Genomic DNA, 15625 nt, shown 5'->3' on the forward strand with positions numbered 1-15625 from the left:
TGCTACACTTAAAGAAATCCCAATCCCTCAGAGCCACATGCTCCAGGGATCTAAACCTTGTCATCACAATAAACAAAGCATGCTGGAGGGATAGGTTCCTGACCCAGAGACTCCCCAGACTCTGGAATAGACTGTCCATACATGTCAAGCAGAGCACCTCTTTGGCCCTCTTCAAAAGGAACCTTGATGACTGGATGGGAGAAAGGAAATTCACCCCAGGGATCACGTCAGTTGCCCTGCTAGACAGGGGTCCAGGGAAGTAAATAGTGTGGGAAGAAATAGCCAGGGAATTGTTATGGCTAGGCTTGTATAGGCCCTAGGGCCGATAGCCTAGTACCAACCTGTGAACCTATGTAGTAGAAGAAAGTGGGGGGGCACAACTTTCTCCCATCCAGGTTGAGTATTTTTGCACCCCTAGGGAGTGTATGAACTAGTTGGTCCTTGGTGTTTGCATTTACAAAGTCCAGGAATCTCTGCACCTGTAAGTTTCTGGTCATGTAAGCATCCTAGTTTATAGTGAGATAGTTGAAGTTGCATGGAAATATGGCATTGGGTTGGATAGTGAGTGCCTCCAATAAGGCCAAGTATAAATTAAGGATTTCTTGGGTCATAGAGGGTGACCAATAGCATACGGATATGTTGTTAGACCTTGCTTATGGAAATCTAGACATGGAAATGCTGGAGTGTCTTCCTGTTTGACTAGCTTTGAGGTGAGTTTGTTGTTGATATAGATTGAGACACATCCACCTTTGTTAACTGCTTGTGCAGTAGCTGACCTGGATGTGTGGAAGGCACTGTAGCCCTGCACTGCCGGGGTGCTTTCTGTGTCTTTAAACCATGTCTCAGTAACTGCACACATCTTGACATTCTCCAGGGTGAGGAGAGCCTGGAGGGAGTGGAGTTTCTTGTTTAGGCCTCTGGGATTGAGCAGTAGCACGTTTTGATTCCTTTGGGTTAGTTTAGCTATGTCCAAAGGTTTTTCAGTTTGCCATTGCCTAAAAGGCATTATGGGGGGGGGGGATAATGTTTTAGCCAATATTAGAAAAGGTAGAGGGGGCAGGTGCAAACCATCCTTGGCAAAGCAATGTGGTATATAGATCATATCCTATGGTTGTTTACAAATATTGTACACCCTTGGATTGATACCAAAAACTAAACCAATTATTGAAGTCTGTCATCTTTTGTTCATATTGTGGCACCATCCTTGGTTAAGGTAACCTTACAGGAGTGCCCCTGCCATAGAAAATAAGGAAAGCTGAAGACTGCAGTATTGTCTGTTAGCCACAAAAATCAGAAGTTACTGCAAATGTCTGTTTTATTACCTGTTGTTAATTCAATGCTGATTGAACACCGGACTCAGTTTTAAACTTTTCTTATTATTTCTTTCTTTCTTTCTATTTTTAGTTCCCTGCACTAAACCTGACAATGGTCCACTTGGATCAATGTTCTACCATAATCAACAGTTGAAGAAAGAAATAAAAATAATAAATGTAATTATTTAAGAGGTATAAAACAGTAAGAAAACACATATTTTAAAATCTGTAGACTAAGGAGTACCTTAGCTGGGTCATCTGGTGCTGTGTGCAGTTCTGTGAACTGGCACGCTCCTCGACTCGAAATTATAGCTTAAAAAGAGGTGTTTTCAAAGCGTCTTCTTCTTCTCCTTTCAGCTGCTTCCCTTAGAGATCACTATAGCAAATCATCGGTCTGCAGAACGGGGACACACACACACACCAAAAAAAGACATTTCTGCTCTGAAACTTTGAAACTGTACAAGCTCCTAGTTACAAATATAACAAGCAGCTTCCTACAGTTAAATCCCCATACAAGCAGAACTTCAGCCATGACTACAGATGCACTACTACCATTGTTCTATGAAACAGTGATATACTTGTAGTTTTATAAAGCTGTGTTGGTTACTGCACTCCACAGAACTGGCACTTGCCATTTGTTCCTCCTAAGAGCTTGAGCCCTGTGCCCCACCCTAGTTACATCTCTGCTTAATTAGTATTTATTATAAAATGCAGGCAGTTGCAAATTAGAAGATTAAAGCTTACTAGAAGCAATGCCTGTTTCCTTAGAATTTGAAGAAAGCTGATGATAAGAGCACCTTCTGAAATGTCAAACTTATAAGCTGTAAGACATGATAGTTTACGGCTTTGCAAAATATTCTTTCTAAATCAATATGAAGCAAATAGTCTTGAAAGATGCATATTTAAACTTTCAGTGTTAAAGAGTGGAGTATTTATTGGGTTTAACATAGTCATTAGGCATTATATTGTGTAGTATTATACCTGCTTATAAAGTAACTTGCTCTTGCTGGTATTGATGGTGTCAATAAAGGTGGGTAAGTCAAGTGCCTAACATCTGTAATGATCTTGTTTCACTTCATCATTTTTCCCACAGTGTGTGCTTTTTGCCATTCCTACCTCCCCTACAACAGGTCTATTGTTTTTGATAAGTGAGGAGAGCACTGAACTTGACCATATTATATTGGAAGACTGACCCACCTTACCTCATGACACTTTCATTAGTGGCAACAGTAGACCACCAGGTAGGAATATTTCTGTATTGTCACCTTGTTCAGTTGCTGTAGCTCAACCCTCAATATGCAAAGCTACTGCAGGCTAGCATGACAATTCAGTTACTGTGAGTTTCTAAGTAAATGTATGGCCACTGCTTATAATAAGTATTTCTTCTTAAACATATACAGATCTAATGTTGTGGTCTGTCTGAAGCTTTATATGCTGCATCTGCTCATCTGTGTGTGATGAGAGAGACAGTTTTGTAGTTGTCCTGGTAACAGCAGCAGGAATTATTTTCATATACCCAGTCCTACCTGTAAGCAGTTAATGTGAGCTAAGACCTCATCTCCAGATGCTGCTAGAAACAAGTGGTTCAAGCATTGCAAGTTTGCATAGTTTAAATTATTATATATTTGAAACTAAGGCCAAGATTATTAATGTATGCTAATACTGTTCCCTTTGCTTCTAGGTTGATGAACAGCAGCTGAAAAAGCGACTTGATGAAATCAGTGCTATTATAAAACTAAAAATAGCTGTAGCATCAACAGGAACTCAGGTAACTTAATTTTTTTTTCTGGACCTGGAAGTTCTTTGTGGCGACTTAAAAATGGAATGTAAATGCATTGTAGTAACTTGAAAACAAAAATGCAGAATCATGCCCACTGGCACAGAGGAGAAAGTCTCCATTTGTGATGCTGTCAGTGTTTGACTAGCAAATTTGTTACCACTGTGACAGCTTAAGGGAAGTGGTATTGAGTGTTATTTTACTACTAATTAATTACTTTATTATCTTATTTATTTATTTTAATTATTTTGGCTGATTGAAAAAGTCTGACTGGGTAAAATGAGATTTACATAGATTAAGTAACCAGCACTAAATATGAAATTCCAAGAAAGTGGTATAGAGCTCTTCAGAATGTGGTGGTAAAGAAGAAGAGATAGGAGTTTTTTTACAGTAACTGCAGTTACATGTAAAAATGAGAGGCTGTATTTCCTCTTCCAGAGTGAAGGTGGAACAGGGATTGTCGGCCACAGAAATATCTCTTTGTTAGCCTAGGGTTAGCTTTGGGCAGAGTAGGTAGCAACCAAGGTGCAGCATATACCAGGGCTAGATGTACACCATATGAATGTCAGTGCACTGTGCTGGTAACATGAACTTATGCCCAACCATTCAGCTCTTAAACTGGAGAGAAAGTAAGTCCACTCCTTCCTTGGACTGGTGTACTGGCACCAGGTAGCCAGATACACAGTTAAACGCCCCCTCCCTCCTATTTCTGCACTTCAGTGGAAGAGTAAAAATAAAACAGTATGTGATCTGGTGTCTTGTATACCTGAAATGCAGGAGCCAACCAGCCAACCAGATCCTTTTTCCATGTCCCATCCCCAGCCCTCCTCAGATGAGGGACAATTGGAAAATAAATAAATAAATAAAATAAAAGGTCTGTGATCAGATACCTGGGGCTCCTGAAAGGCAATAGTCAAGTCATCTTTCTGGACCAGCAGTTGCTACAGTTTATATCCCATATGAGGTGCTACAGCACTCAGGTTTACAAAAAAAAAATGTATATATTTTTTGTTTTACACTATAGAAAATGTAGAAAATGACTGCTACCATTTAGACTTCACAGGGAGTGCTACAGTGCTCAGGTTCGACAACAAATTTAATACCGGAGGTATGCACTTAAATAACGGTAAAGACCAATCATCTGTCCAATCGCACTCCCTAACACTTTGTACCCAGGGCAGTTGGCCGCTTCATCCCACCCTAGCTATGCTGCTATATCAATGTATGGTTAAAAAAAATATCAAGTGAAGTTCTTTGTGTATTAGACAAATTAAATTCTTTAGGGATTGTGGAGCAGGAGAAGGCTGCAATTATTAAGAAAAATCCCAGCAAGCTGTTTACATTCCTTAGCATGAAAGCTATCTTATATTTTACTCGTGTCCCAGTTCATTCAAAGTTAAGTATGTCCACCCTTCTAAAACTAGCTGGATCTGGACTTGTGAACCGCCACAATTGGGAGCTTGGCTCTGTACAAGTCCATGCCATTTCAGGTTATCATTATGTTTTTTTAACTTGTGAATCCTAAAATAACAAAACTAATTAATGACATAGCAGTAGTGTTTGGCAACTAGAACAAATGAGTCTTACAGTAATTACTATACACAGAACAAAATGGCAAACATACCATTCCACCACAGCAACCAATTTGCACATTGTAGCAGTATTTACACAGCTGATTCAACATTATAACATTCATTTTGTTCTGTGTAGTGCGATCTTGGAATTGATATATTTAAGTAGCAGGGGGTGTGGGGGCGCAGCCCACACAGGAGGGGTACAGTGGAGCTTGACCCCGGCTTATATTTGGAGAAGTGTAATATGGTTTGTCTTTTATTTGTTTCTGCATGTAGTTGTGCTTAAATATAGTAAATGTTGGTTTCCTATGTTTTTCCAATGTTATGGGATTCAATGTTTTGAGTTTTCAGTGTTTTGAATTTTCAAAATTTTTGTCTCAGTATTTTGAATTTCAACATTATGGGATTTTGATGTTCTAAAGTGAATCCATCCATACATATATATAAAAGCACTTCACAAGATAAACAATTAAAAAAGAACAGTACATAATAAGAGTACTGAGCAACTAACTGCACTCTTAACTATAAATGGAGCAACTAAGAAGTTATTGCTATGCACTGAGGTAAAGGTGGCCATATCAGCATTTTAGTAGTGTTAACCAGTGTTACTATAGCTAAGTGGAAAAGAAAGTCAAAACCAAACCTGAAGACTGACAAGGAGTGGAATAGAACATTGTATTGGGCAATTTGGATTTCTTAAAAAAATATCTTATGCTTTATGCAAACTACTAGGGGATTTCCATTGTAGAACAATACACAGTCTTGCAATAGCCATAATTTGAGCTTATCAAGCCCACCAACATTTATTTATTTATTTAACATTTGTTAACTGGGAAAGTCTGGCTTGGAATGTAGCCAATTTTCAGCAGAGGCCCAGGAAGAAATGCTCCAGATGCATATCTTTGAACGTGGGAAGAAACCCACATGAACACAATGAGGACATGCAGACTCTTCACAGAAGGCACTCCAGCCAAGAATTGAACTAGATAACCTCTTGCTGTGAGCCGACAATGCTACCGCTGCACCACTGCGCTGACCCTACATACAGGGTAGGATAGGAAAGTTCATCATATTTTTGTCTTGTCCCTTGTAAAACTTTTGATTTTCTGGTAAGTCATTGAAGATTATAGTCAGTCAATAATGCGGCTATTAGCGTTTCATATTTCTTATTGTTCTGAAAATGCACAATCATGCACGGCCTATTCTTTTACATTTTTATGTGAATTAGAATAATGTTTTAAAAAATTCCCCTTAAACCATTATTTTGGCGTTGTCCAGAAATTTTGAGAAAAGAAGATGAGAAGTGTGAAATAAAAATGTTTAAGCGGCCCAGACTATATGAGCAGTTTGGTCTGAATAGAAGTTGTGGGAGCCATAAACATGTAATTTGAATCATTTTATGCACTGAGCTGAGTCTTTATACTAATAAGTCCAGTAACCATCACAAATAAACTTGTAAAAGTGTTCTAGCAGCTTTGGCATTTTGTATAAAGTCTTCTTGGTATTCATTTGATCATAGGAAGTTACTAGGCTATTTGCCATGAGGCCCTTATAAGCCTAGCCAAGAGTTTAGCCCATGTTTAGACAAGTCAGCACCCAAAGCCCTGTCCAGTAGGGACACAGGTGGAATCCTAGGGATGTATTTTCTGTTTCCCATCCAGTTATCCTGGTTGCGCTTAAAAAGGGATAATGAGGTACTCTGCTTGATGTGGAGAGGGAGTCTATTCCACAGATGGAGTCTCTGGTATACAAATCTGTCCCACCAGCAAGTCCTACTGATGTCATAGACCAGGGTGATGTCGTGCGTGCAGGTTACTCGAGTGGAGCTTGACTTGCAGATATGCAGCAGTCTCATTAAGTTGGGGTCTGTGATTGCTTCGTATGCCAGACAGAGGTCACCTCTGAGGAGTTTGTATGAAACTGAGTAGAGGGACCGGGCTTTTTGCCTATCTGTGTAGGGTAGATGTTTGAGGTCCTGGATTCTCCTGGTGATGAACCTCTGTGGTCTGTCCAGCTGCTGCACGTGCTTTGCAAGGTACATGCCGAAGACGACATTGTACTCAATAAATGGCCTTATAAAGGAAGAATACAGGGATGTTATGACCTCCTTGTCCCTGGATGAGATACTCTTACTTATGAGGTGGGCCATGTAGAAAGCTTTCCATACAACGGAAGCAACATGATGGTCAAAAGTTAGGTTGCTATCAACCTGAGTGCCCGTATCCCTCACAATTGATTGGGTGCTTAGGACGTTGTTATGAATGTGATATGTGGGGATGTCACTCTCCCCAAATGGGATGATGATAAAGGCATTCAACTTGAGGCCATGTTTCTTGCACCAGTCATTTATTTGGGTGAGACCCTCTTAGAAGAAGTCGACATCACTTAGGGAATTGATGACCTCACCTGGCTGGCAGTCATCTGCAAATTTGGTCAGCCATAGCCCGCTGGCTTTGGCCTGCACCTCAGAGAAGTATATTCCAAATAACAGAGGCCCCAAGACCAAACCGTGGGGTATGTCACTCATTACAGGTCTACTGCTTGAGGTTGCTTCCCCTATTTTGATTAGGTGGGTTCGATCAGTGAGCCATTTTGCTACCCATCTGGTAACCTATGGATTGATGCCTACTTGAGAGATTTTATCTATTATGCCCGAGTGGAGAATAGTGTCAAAGGCTTTGACCAGGGCAAGGTAGGTGGTGTGTACCATCTTCCCCTCGTCCATGGCTTTGGTGACTGTCTCAAAGAAGTCGACCAGATTTAACAGACATGACCTCCCCTTGACAAAGTCAAACTGTGTGGGTTCAACTATTTGGAGGTTGCCAATGTCCCTGTTAGTAAGGCCCATGATAATTCGTTCCATGGTCTTGTAGATCAGTCTAGTTAGGCTGATGGGTCTATAATTTCCTGGAAAGGTGGACACTCCACCTTTGTATAAAGGGATGACAGTGGCTGTCCTCCACTTGGCTGGGACAAAGCTGGCACTCAGGCTTTGCTTGAATAGGTGCCTAATGGTGCTGCAAGTTCATGACTGAGTTCATGTAGGACGCAGCCAGGGATGTTATCGGGTCCCATGGAGGTTGTATTTTTTTGCCTTTGAGAGGGCAGTGATGTCCTGTTTTCTAGAAATAAGGGGGGGGGGCATGTACTGGGGATGTCCTGATTTACTGATGGGGGAACAGAGGGGTGAAGTTTTTGCTGAATCTGTCAGCTAGTAGGTTGGCTATATCTACACCATTTGTGGATGTGGTGTCCTTGACCACGAGTTCTGAACAGATCTGGGTGCTTCCTTTGAGCCTGCAGATGTATGTGAAGAAGACATTATGATTGTTTCTAATAGATGTGGCCAATTTGGACTCGAAGTAGGCTTTAGATGATTTCAGTAGTGCTCTTATTTGCTTGTTCATGCTAAGGAGAGATTGCTTCCAATTGGGCACCTGCTCCTTCTTGGTCCTGGACAGCAATGTTTTCCTTTGTTATATAGTTTATTTATTGCAGCTGTCCACCAGATAGGATTACTCTTCCTTGCAAAGGATGATTTTGTCCTGTTGGGTATTACTGATTCCATGCATCTATATAAATGCTTGTATAGTACTTTGGTGTGGATATGGACATTGGTGCCAGTTCCTACTGAAAGAGAGGGGGCTGGGAAGCTGTTTATAACATCCCTCAGGAGGTTGTAATCAACTTTGGAAAAGTTTTTTTGGGGAGGGGGGTCAGGGGAGATGCTAACTTTGAAAATGACTACTTTAGGGTCGGATCTTACCAGGGAGGATGATACTGTAGGTGTGCTGCAGTGGTTACTCATGTTGGTTAATACCAAGTCCAAGATAGTATTACCTTTTGTGGGGGTAACAAATAGCTGTTCCAAGGCATTTGCATTGATAAAATCAAGGAGTCTCTGGGCACTTGTGTTCTGGCATGAGTAGTTTTTCAAATCTATATTTGGGTAGTTAAAGTCACTCAGAATTAGGGTAAAGGCTTGAACCTTGATAGATTCAAAGAGGTCCAGATAGGTGGAGTGGGCATCTTGAGTCAAATTTGGGGGTCTGCAGCTAGCAATGATTTGAATAGGGGTCTTGTCAATGGTTAACTGCACCTGGAGTGTCTCCTGTGTGTTGTACTGTTTGACCGGCCTGGAGGTGTGTGTGTCTTTAATATATATTGAAACTCAAACTCCTTTGACTTTGCTGCCCACATTTTGGGGTCTGAATGTATGATAGGATGAGTAACCAGGTAAGCCTGGGGTGCTCTCCGCAGCTTTGAACCAGGTTTCTGTGACTGCACAAATGTCAGCATCTTCCAGGGTTAAGAATACTTGCAATGAGTGCAGTTTCATGTTTAGACTCCTAGCGTTTAGCAGTATGACCTTTAATTTGCGTTTTGCTGAAATTTTTATGTTGGTTGTATCGACCTTGTGACTTTTCCTAAAAAAGGCACTATGGGGGAGGCAAGGCCTTTGCCAGAAGCCTGAAGCCCATGTGAGACAGATGCAGGTTATCTCTAGCAAAGCATGGTGGCCTGTCGAGCATATCTTCCCAGGCTGTCAGGCACTGGATCCCCATGGAATGACACCTGAAACTAAGCCAATTGTTAAATTAAGTCATTTTCTGTTTGTATTGAGGCATCATTCTGGGTGATGGTAGAATGCTGCTTAAGGCTAGGAACATATATGCTTGGGACACGTATTCAGCAAGCTCAATCATGTCTCTCTTCATATAGCCCAGGGAGGTACGTCTCAAGTCATTCACACCAACATGGACTACGACAGAGTCATAACATTATGTGTTGTTGACAGACTTAAGTGCATGTGTGATATGGTAGAGTCTGACACCTGACTTTCTCCTTATCCAGGCTGGTGACAGGCACATCTGTGTGTCTCACAATGGAGTCTCCTATGACTAATATATTCAGTTTATATTTAGGCCTTAGTGGTTGTGACACACACATGTGTGGACTATGCGGGGTATGTGTTGTGGAAGGTTTTGGAGTTTGCGTGTGTTTTTGCCTCTGAGGTCTCCTTTGTTTGGCTTTATTTTTGTTGAGAACCTCCCCATATGTGGGTGTATGTTGTGTAGTTGTGGGTGGTGTTTGAGGTGTAGTAATTGTGTTGACAACCTTCTCAGTGCTAGATATACTGGCTTGTGAGGAAGAGAGCATAAAATCTAGGTTCTTAATGTAATTGCATCTCTCACAAATTGTCTTCTTAGGTAGTAGTAGTAGATGGTTGTCTTTGTACATGAGGCAGTTGCTACACTGTCTCAGGATGCCCATATCAACCAGGCTGGCAGGAGAAACCATAGGAAATTGTCCATCCATATTTGTCAGAATCTGAGGGAGCAAGGCCAGGGAGAGCTAAAGGGTAGGTGTAGGTGTCAGAATCTGAGGGAGCAAGGCCAGGGAGAGCTAAAGGATAGGTGTAGGCCTAAAGCCCAAGTGCTTAAACCAAAACTAAGAGGCGTAGAATAAGACAATTTAAACAGGCTAAAAACAAGCAGTAACAAATGCAGCAGAAAAGATGCAATTGAACACTTTATAGAATAAGTAGCAGAAAAAGCAAGATGACGTAATAGAGTAGTAGGAGGAGACACAAATACTGTAAAAGCAGCTGAATAAAGTGTTTTTTTAGTAAAGTGGAAATGGAGAAAGGAGGAACAGAAGATAATTCAAGATTAAGAAACTAAGGGAGTTGGCCTTCTCAAATGTTCTGTCTTTATTAGGTAGAATGAGCTAATGAGACTGGACTGGAAGGAATGACCCAGATCAGATTTACAGGCAGGCAACTGCAAAGAAACCAAGTTTAAGAACAAGATAACAACAGGGAGAGAGGGTAGGAAACTATGCTACAGCTACTACCTACACTATTTTAGGCAGAAGCCACTACAGAAATGTTTATGACAGCAGAGAAAACAGCAGTGAGACACTAAACAAAAGTTTTAAACAGAAAAAAGGAGCATGGATACTCTAGAGAATGCTTTTAACTGCAAACAAAGAGAACATTTCCAGTTAATACCTTTCACACAGTAAAACTAGCTTAAAAAGTTTTGCAAACAGTGAGACAGTAACAAAAGTGAATTAACAGGCTCAGTAAGGCAGGCAATTGCAGTACAACAGGGCAGATTAGTTTATAACAATAAAATGCAGTAAAAAGTAGGCAACAGACAAGAAAAAGTGCAATAAAAAGGATGCAGTAGACAATACAATTTGCAATAAATGGTATGAATAAGCAATAACTGGTAAAAATAAGCAAGAATACAGGATACTTATTGTTATATATCACTGATCAGAGTTGTGGTCAGTGCCCCTCCTCCATTCAGCTCAGTGTGAATAAGCAGAAACCCTCTCAAAGCTAGAGCTTAAGTACCAGAAGGTTCAAACCTGAAACAACTTAAAAAAAAACTAAAAAAAAAACAATGAGGTGCTTACTCCAAACCCTAGACCAGCCAACCATCAACATCCAGTGACCAGTCAACATAATCCTCTCACTAAAGTGAAGAATAGCTTCTGCTAATCCAAGATGTCTTGGAAAATGTGCTCAGAACAAACAGCTACTGCAAACAAATAACCAGGCCCAGAGACAGCAAACCTAAAACTGGACTGTTGCAGCTACTAGCTACACTATTTTAGGCTGAAAAAACTACAAAAATGTGTATCACAGCAGAAAAATAGCAGTGAGACAGTAAATGAAAGTTTTAAACAGAAAAAATAGCAAGGAGACTCTAGAGAATGCTTTTAATTGCAAACAAAGAGAACATTTCCAGTTAATACCTTTCACGCAGTAAAACTAGCTTAAAAAGTTTTACAAACAGTGAGACAGTAACAAAAGGGATTTAATAGGCCCAGTAAGGCAGACAGTTGTAGTACAACAGTGCAGATTAGTTTATAGCAATAAAATACAGTAAAAAGTAGGCAACAGACAATAAAAAGTGCAATAAAAATGATGCAGCAGACAATAAAAAATGCAATAAATGGTATGAAGAAGCAATAACTGGTAAAAATAAGCAAGAGTACAGGATACTTATTGTTATAGTTCACAGATCACAGTTGTGGTCAGTGCTCCGCCTCCTTTCAGCTCAGTGAGAATAAGCAGAAACCCTATCAAAGGTAGAGCTTAAGTACCAGAAGGTTCAAACCTGAAACAACTTTAAAAAAAGCTCAAAAGTACCAATGGGGTGCTTACTCCAAGCCCTAGACCAGCCAGTCTTCAACAGCCAGTGACCAGTCAACACTATCCTCTCACTAAAGTGAAGAATGGCTTCTGCTAATCCAAGATGGCCTGGAAAATGTGCTCAGAACAAACATCCACTGCAAACAAACAACCAAGCTCAGAGACAGCAAACCTAAAACTGGGCTATGCTACAGTTACTAGCTACACTATTTTAGGCCAAAAACACTACAGAAATGTTTATCACAGAAGAAAAACAGCAGTGAGACATTGAATGAAAGTTTTAAAAAGAAAAATAAGCAAGGAAACTCTAGAGAATGCTTTTAACTGCAAATAAATCAGTTATATGATACACTCCTTGGCGAGAAAATCAGAACAAAAACAGGTGCTTAACAAATGGAGAAAATTTCCAGTTAATACCTTCCACATAGTGAAACTAGCTAAAAAAGCTTTACAAACAGTGAGACAGTAACAAAAGTGATTTAACAGGCCCAGTAAGGCAGACAATCGTAGTAAAACAGTGCAGATTAATTTATAGCAATAGAATACAGTAAAAAGTAGGCAGCAGGCAATAAAAAGTGCAATAAATGGGAAGAATAAGCAATAACTAGTAAAATAAGCAATAATTATTGTTGTGTATCACAGATCAGAGTTGTGCTCAGTACCCCTCCTCCATTCAGCTCAATGTGAATTGATATGTGATGTCTCTGTGGAATACATAATCTCCATTAAAGCTTTGCATGTCTGCTTCCAATAAAATGCAGATTTTGTTTGCTTTATTGCTTTCTTCATAATTAATGTTTATATAGTTATTGCTTTTAATGCAGTCACAGTGGACCTCCCCTGGTTTTGGCCATTCACCTTTGAATGTAAAACAGAGTGCTTAATTTTTTGTAGAAATTTCCAAAAGTCAACAATATGAAGATTGAGTATACTTTGGATGTGATTAAATGAAGTCAGCATAACTGTCCCCCTAACAAATGGTGTCATAACATCACAGTATTCAATCCCCTGCTTTAACCGTGATTCCAGTGCATCCTTTTGTTGGCTGTGATTATTGCAGCTATTTTCTACAGTGGGATATGTGCCCCAGAAACATGTATTATATACCTTTATATTTACCTAACTACCTATATATATATATATATATATATATATATATATATATATATATACATACATATATATATATATATATATATATATATATATACACCTACCTGTATATCTTATATACCTTAAAATGTGCCTAATGCCTTTTTGGCTTAGTAAGTATATTTCAAAGTGTGCGTTAAATATTTAAATTATTCAAGAGATTAGAAGTATGTAATGTTACAGCTGTATGTGATATAGACATGACTTAAGCAGTTTCTTTTCTGATCTCAATCTGTACCAGCTGATTGGAGAAGCAGCCAAGCCAAATATGGTAACCAATATCAATACCATTGTTGAAATAATACTTAAATGAGCAACCATCACAGATACACTTGTTAGTAATCCAATATTAATATTTTCCCAATGTAGAACCTATGGGTTGGACTTTTTTCAATTGTACATGTCCCAAATTCAAATTCCCATGAATCTAACATTCCTATTTTAATTACATGTTTTTCTGTATTACATTTATATATATTCCAAAACTTGCTAGATTTTAAGTCTTTTCATTGTAAACAGTTATAGAAATGGCCTACAAGCAGTCAAAAGCTTTAAAAATAATACTGATATCTTCTAAGATTAAGGCAATATATTTTATGAAAGTACCATACTTATGTAAATGTTTAGTTTTTTATACAATTAGAACATATTCTACTAAGTGACTCGAGGATTTCATGGACTTCACTAAGGAAATAGTACTTTGTTTACCAATATCGATAATCTAGAATTTCTAAATTTTAGTTGGTCTGTGCAATGCAGAATTGTATATATTTGTAAATAGTTTGATAGATAATTTTGTATATTTAGGATTTTATAGGTTTCCATTGGTTTGTAGACATTTTTAAAATTCCATAAATACTTAATTTGAACTGGTGCCAATATTGTGTGTGGTAGAATGTTTCTAAATAAACCGTGTTTGAAAAAATAAAACTACTCTGCTAACACATACGACAGCGGTGCCTTATCCTTTGTGTGTGTGTTTATTAAAAACAATACAATCCCACACCCTGGCCCTTCTCTTCTACAAAAATGCAGTCAACACACAGAACATGTCAAATGCTATTAATTTTGTAAACTGGGCACTGTTTATAGCATCAGTAATGCCAACAAGGCTGGATTCATTGTTACTGCCTCCATTCTAAGTATTCAGAATAAATTTTACCCTTACATAGTACAACTTCAAAAAGTTACATATCTACCATTGGTGGCACCTTACCTTCATCATCTGCTGAAGCAGGAAGGCTCTTCCTGGAAAACCTAGAAGCAGAGACATTCTCCTCATGACTGTAATATATACATAATGCTAAATAATCAGTTTAAAAGGTAATTAAACATATTAAATCATTTTGCCTATGTCATGGGTAGACTTTCATATTTTCATAGCGCAGATGCTTTTGGAGTGAATGGAATCCTTTAATCTTTTAATAGGTCCTGCTGAGGGTCTTGATGGTAACACGCTAGGGAGGGCAGATCAAACTTTAGTGTCACCCAGTGCAGCTGCCAGCTTATTCTTTGGTGTCCCTGGATCTTCCCAGGCAAGTTGAGAAATATACTCCTTCAAGGTCTGTTCCAGAGTATCCTGCCATTGAATCTTACCTGGTACACCTATTGTGACAAACAGTCAGGGGCGTTCTCACTATATGACCATACCATTTCAGTTGTCTCCTTTCAACCCAGAGAAGCAGCAGCTGTGCTTGAGATCATTTGGCTACTCTTCTAGTTCGAAATGCTCTTATTTCTACTGCTTGTGAGTATGACAAGCATCATTTTGGTTTATTACCCAAAGTTTCTGATCACAGCTGAGGATGGAACAGGAGATTTTCTTACTTTGATTTAGCTGTCAATTTGCTAGTACAATGCTTGCTGTAGTGATGCTGATATATCCATTCATTAAGTCCTCTCTTACCCTTGTTTATGAGCTTGACTCCAAGATACTTAAGCTTCTGTGCTTGATTACAGCTGCTTTCCTCTGATCTGCAGAGAACAGTCTACTGTTACCTAGAAGAGAGGTATGACATTACTTTGCAGCTGCTGATTTTCATCCCAGATGTTTCATAAGCAGAAGTGAAGCACTGTAGTGTACTCCAGATTTCACTTTCAATTGAGGTCAAGACAGCATAAAAAAAGCCTTGCGGCTTTTCCTGGTTAGGGGTCCCCACAGCGGATCACCGGTCCACTATTGATTGGCAGTGGATTTTATAGTGTCGAGTTGCCAGCTTGGCACCCAACCCTCACAGAAAGTACACACACACACTCATGTACCTATCTGCATGTCTTTAAAGTTCACTCATCCACAGGGAGGACATGCATACTCCGCACAGAAGGCTCTCCAGCCGAGAATCAAACAGAAGAACCTCTTTCTGTGAGGCAATAATAGTAACCACTGCACCACTGTGGCACTGAGGTCAAAACAGCATAATACTCTACAAATTTCAGACTAGATCCTCTCCAGTCTTCAACTGCACCCATAAATCCTGTCCATGAAACTCATGAATTGGAAAAGAGATAAGGCACACCCTTGCTGTAGCCCAGTGCTTACATGAATGCTATGCAGCAAAATGTTGAGAATTCAAGCACAGTTCTTGCTTTGCAAATACCAGCTTACACACAATTGTATACCTTCTACAGGTGATTAAGATAC

At 39.4% G+C, this 15625-nt stretch overlaps 1 protein-coding gene across 6 annotated transcripts in view; it reads left to right on the forward strand.

Annotated features, from left to right (window-relative positions):
• The window catches only part of ARAP1 (ArfGAP with RhoGAP domain, ankyrin repeat and PH domain 1), a 2759262-nt gene that overhangs the window by 2332495 nt on the left and 411142 nt on the right, over positions 1 to 15625 (forward strand). For all 6 annotated transcript variants that reach the window (XM_044073028.1, XM_044073030.1, XM_044073029.1 and 3 more), the window contains one exon: positions 2995 to 3081. In XM_044073028.1, the coding sequence (XP_043928963.1) occupies positions 2995 to 3081 (87 nt within the window). The remainder of the gene's footprint in view (positions 1 to 2994; positions 3082 to 15625) is intronic.

The sequence above is a fragment of the Protopterus annectens genome, chromosome 5.part1, assembly GCF_019279795.1.
Source record: "Protopterus annectens isolate FY-2018-M chromosome 5.part1, PAN1.0, whole genome shotgun sequence".
Taxonomy (NCBI): Eukaryota; Metazoa; Chordata; order Ceratodontiformes; family Protopteridae; genus Protopterus; species Protopterus annectens.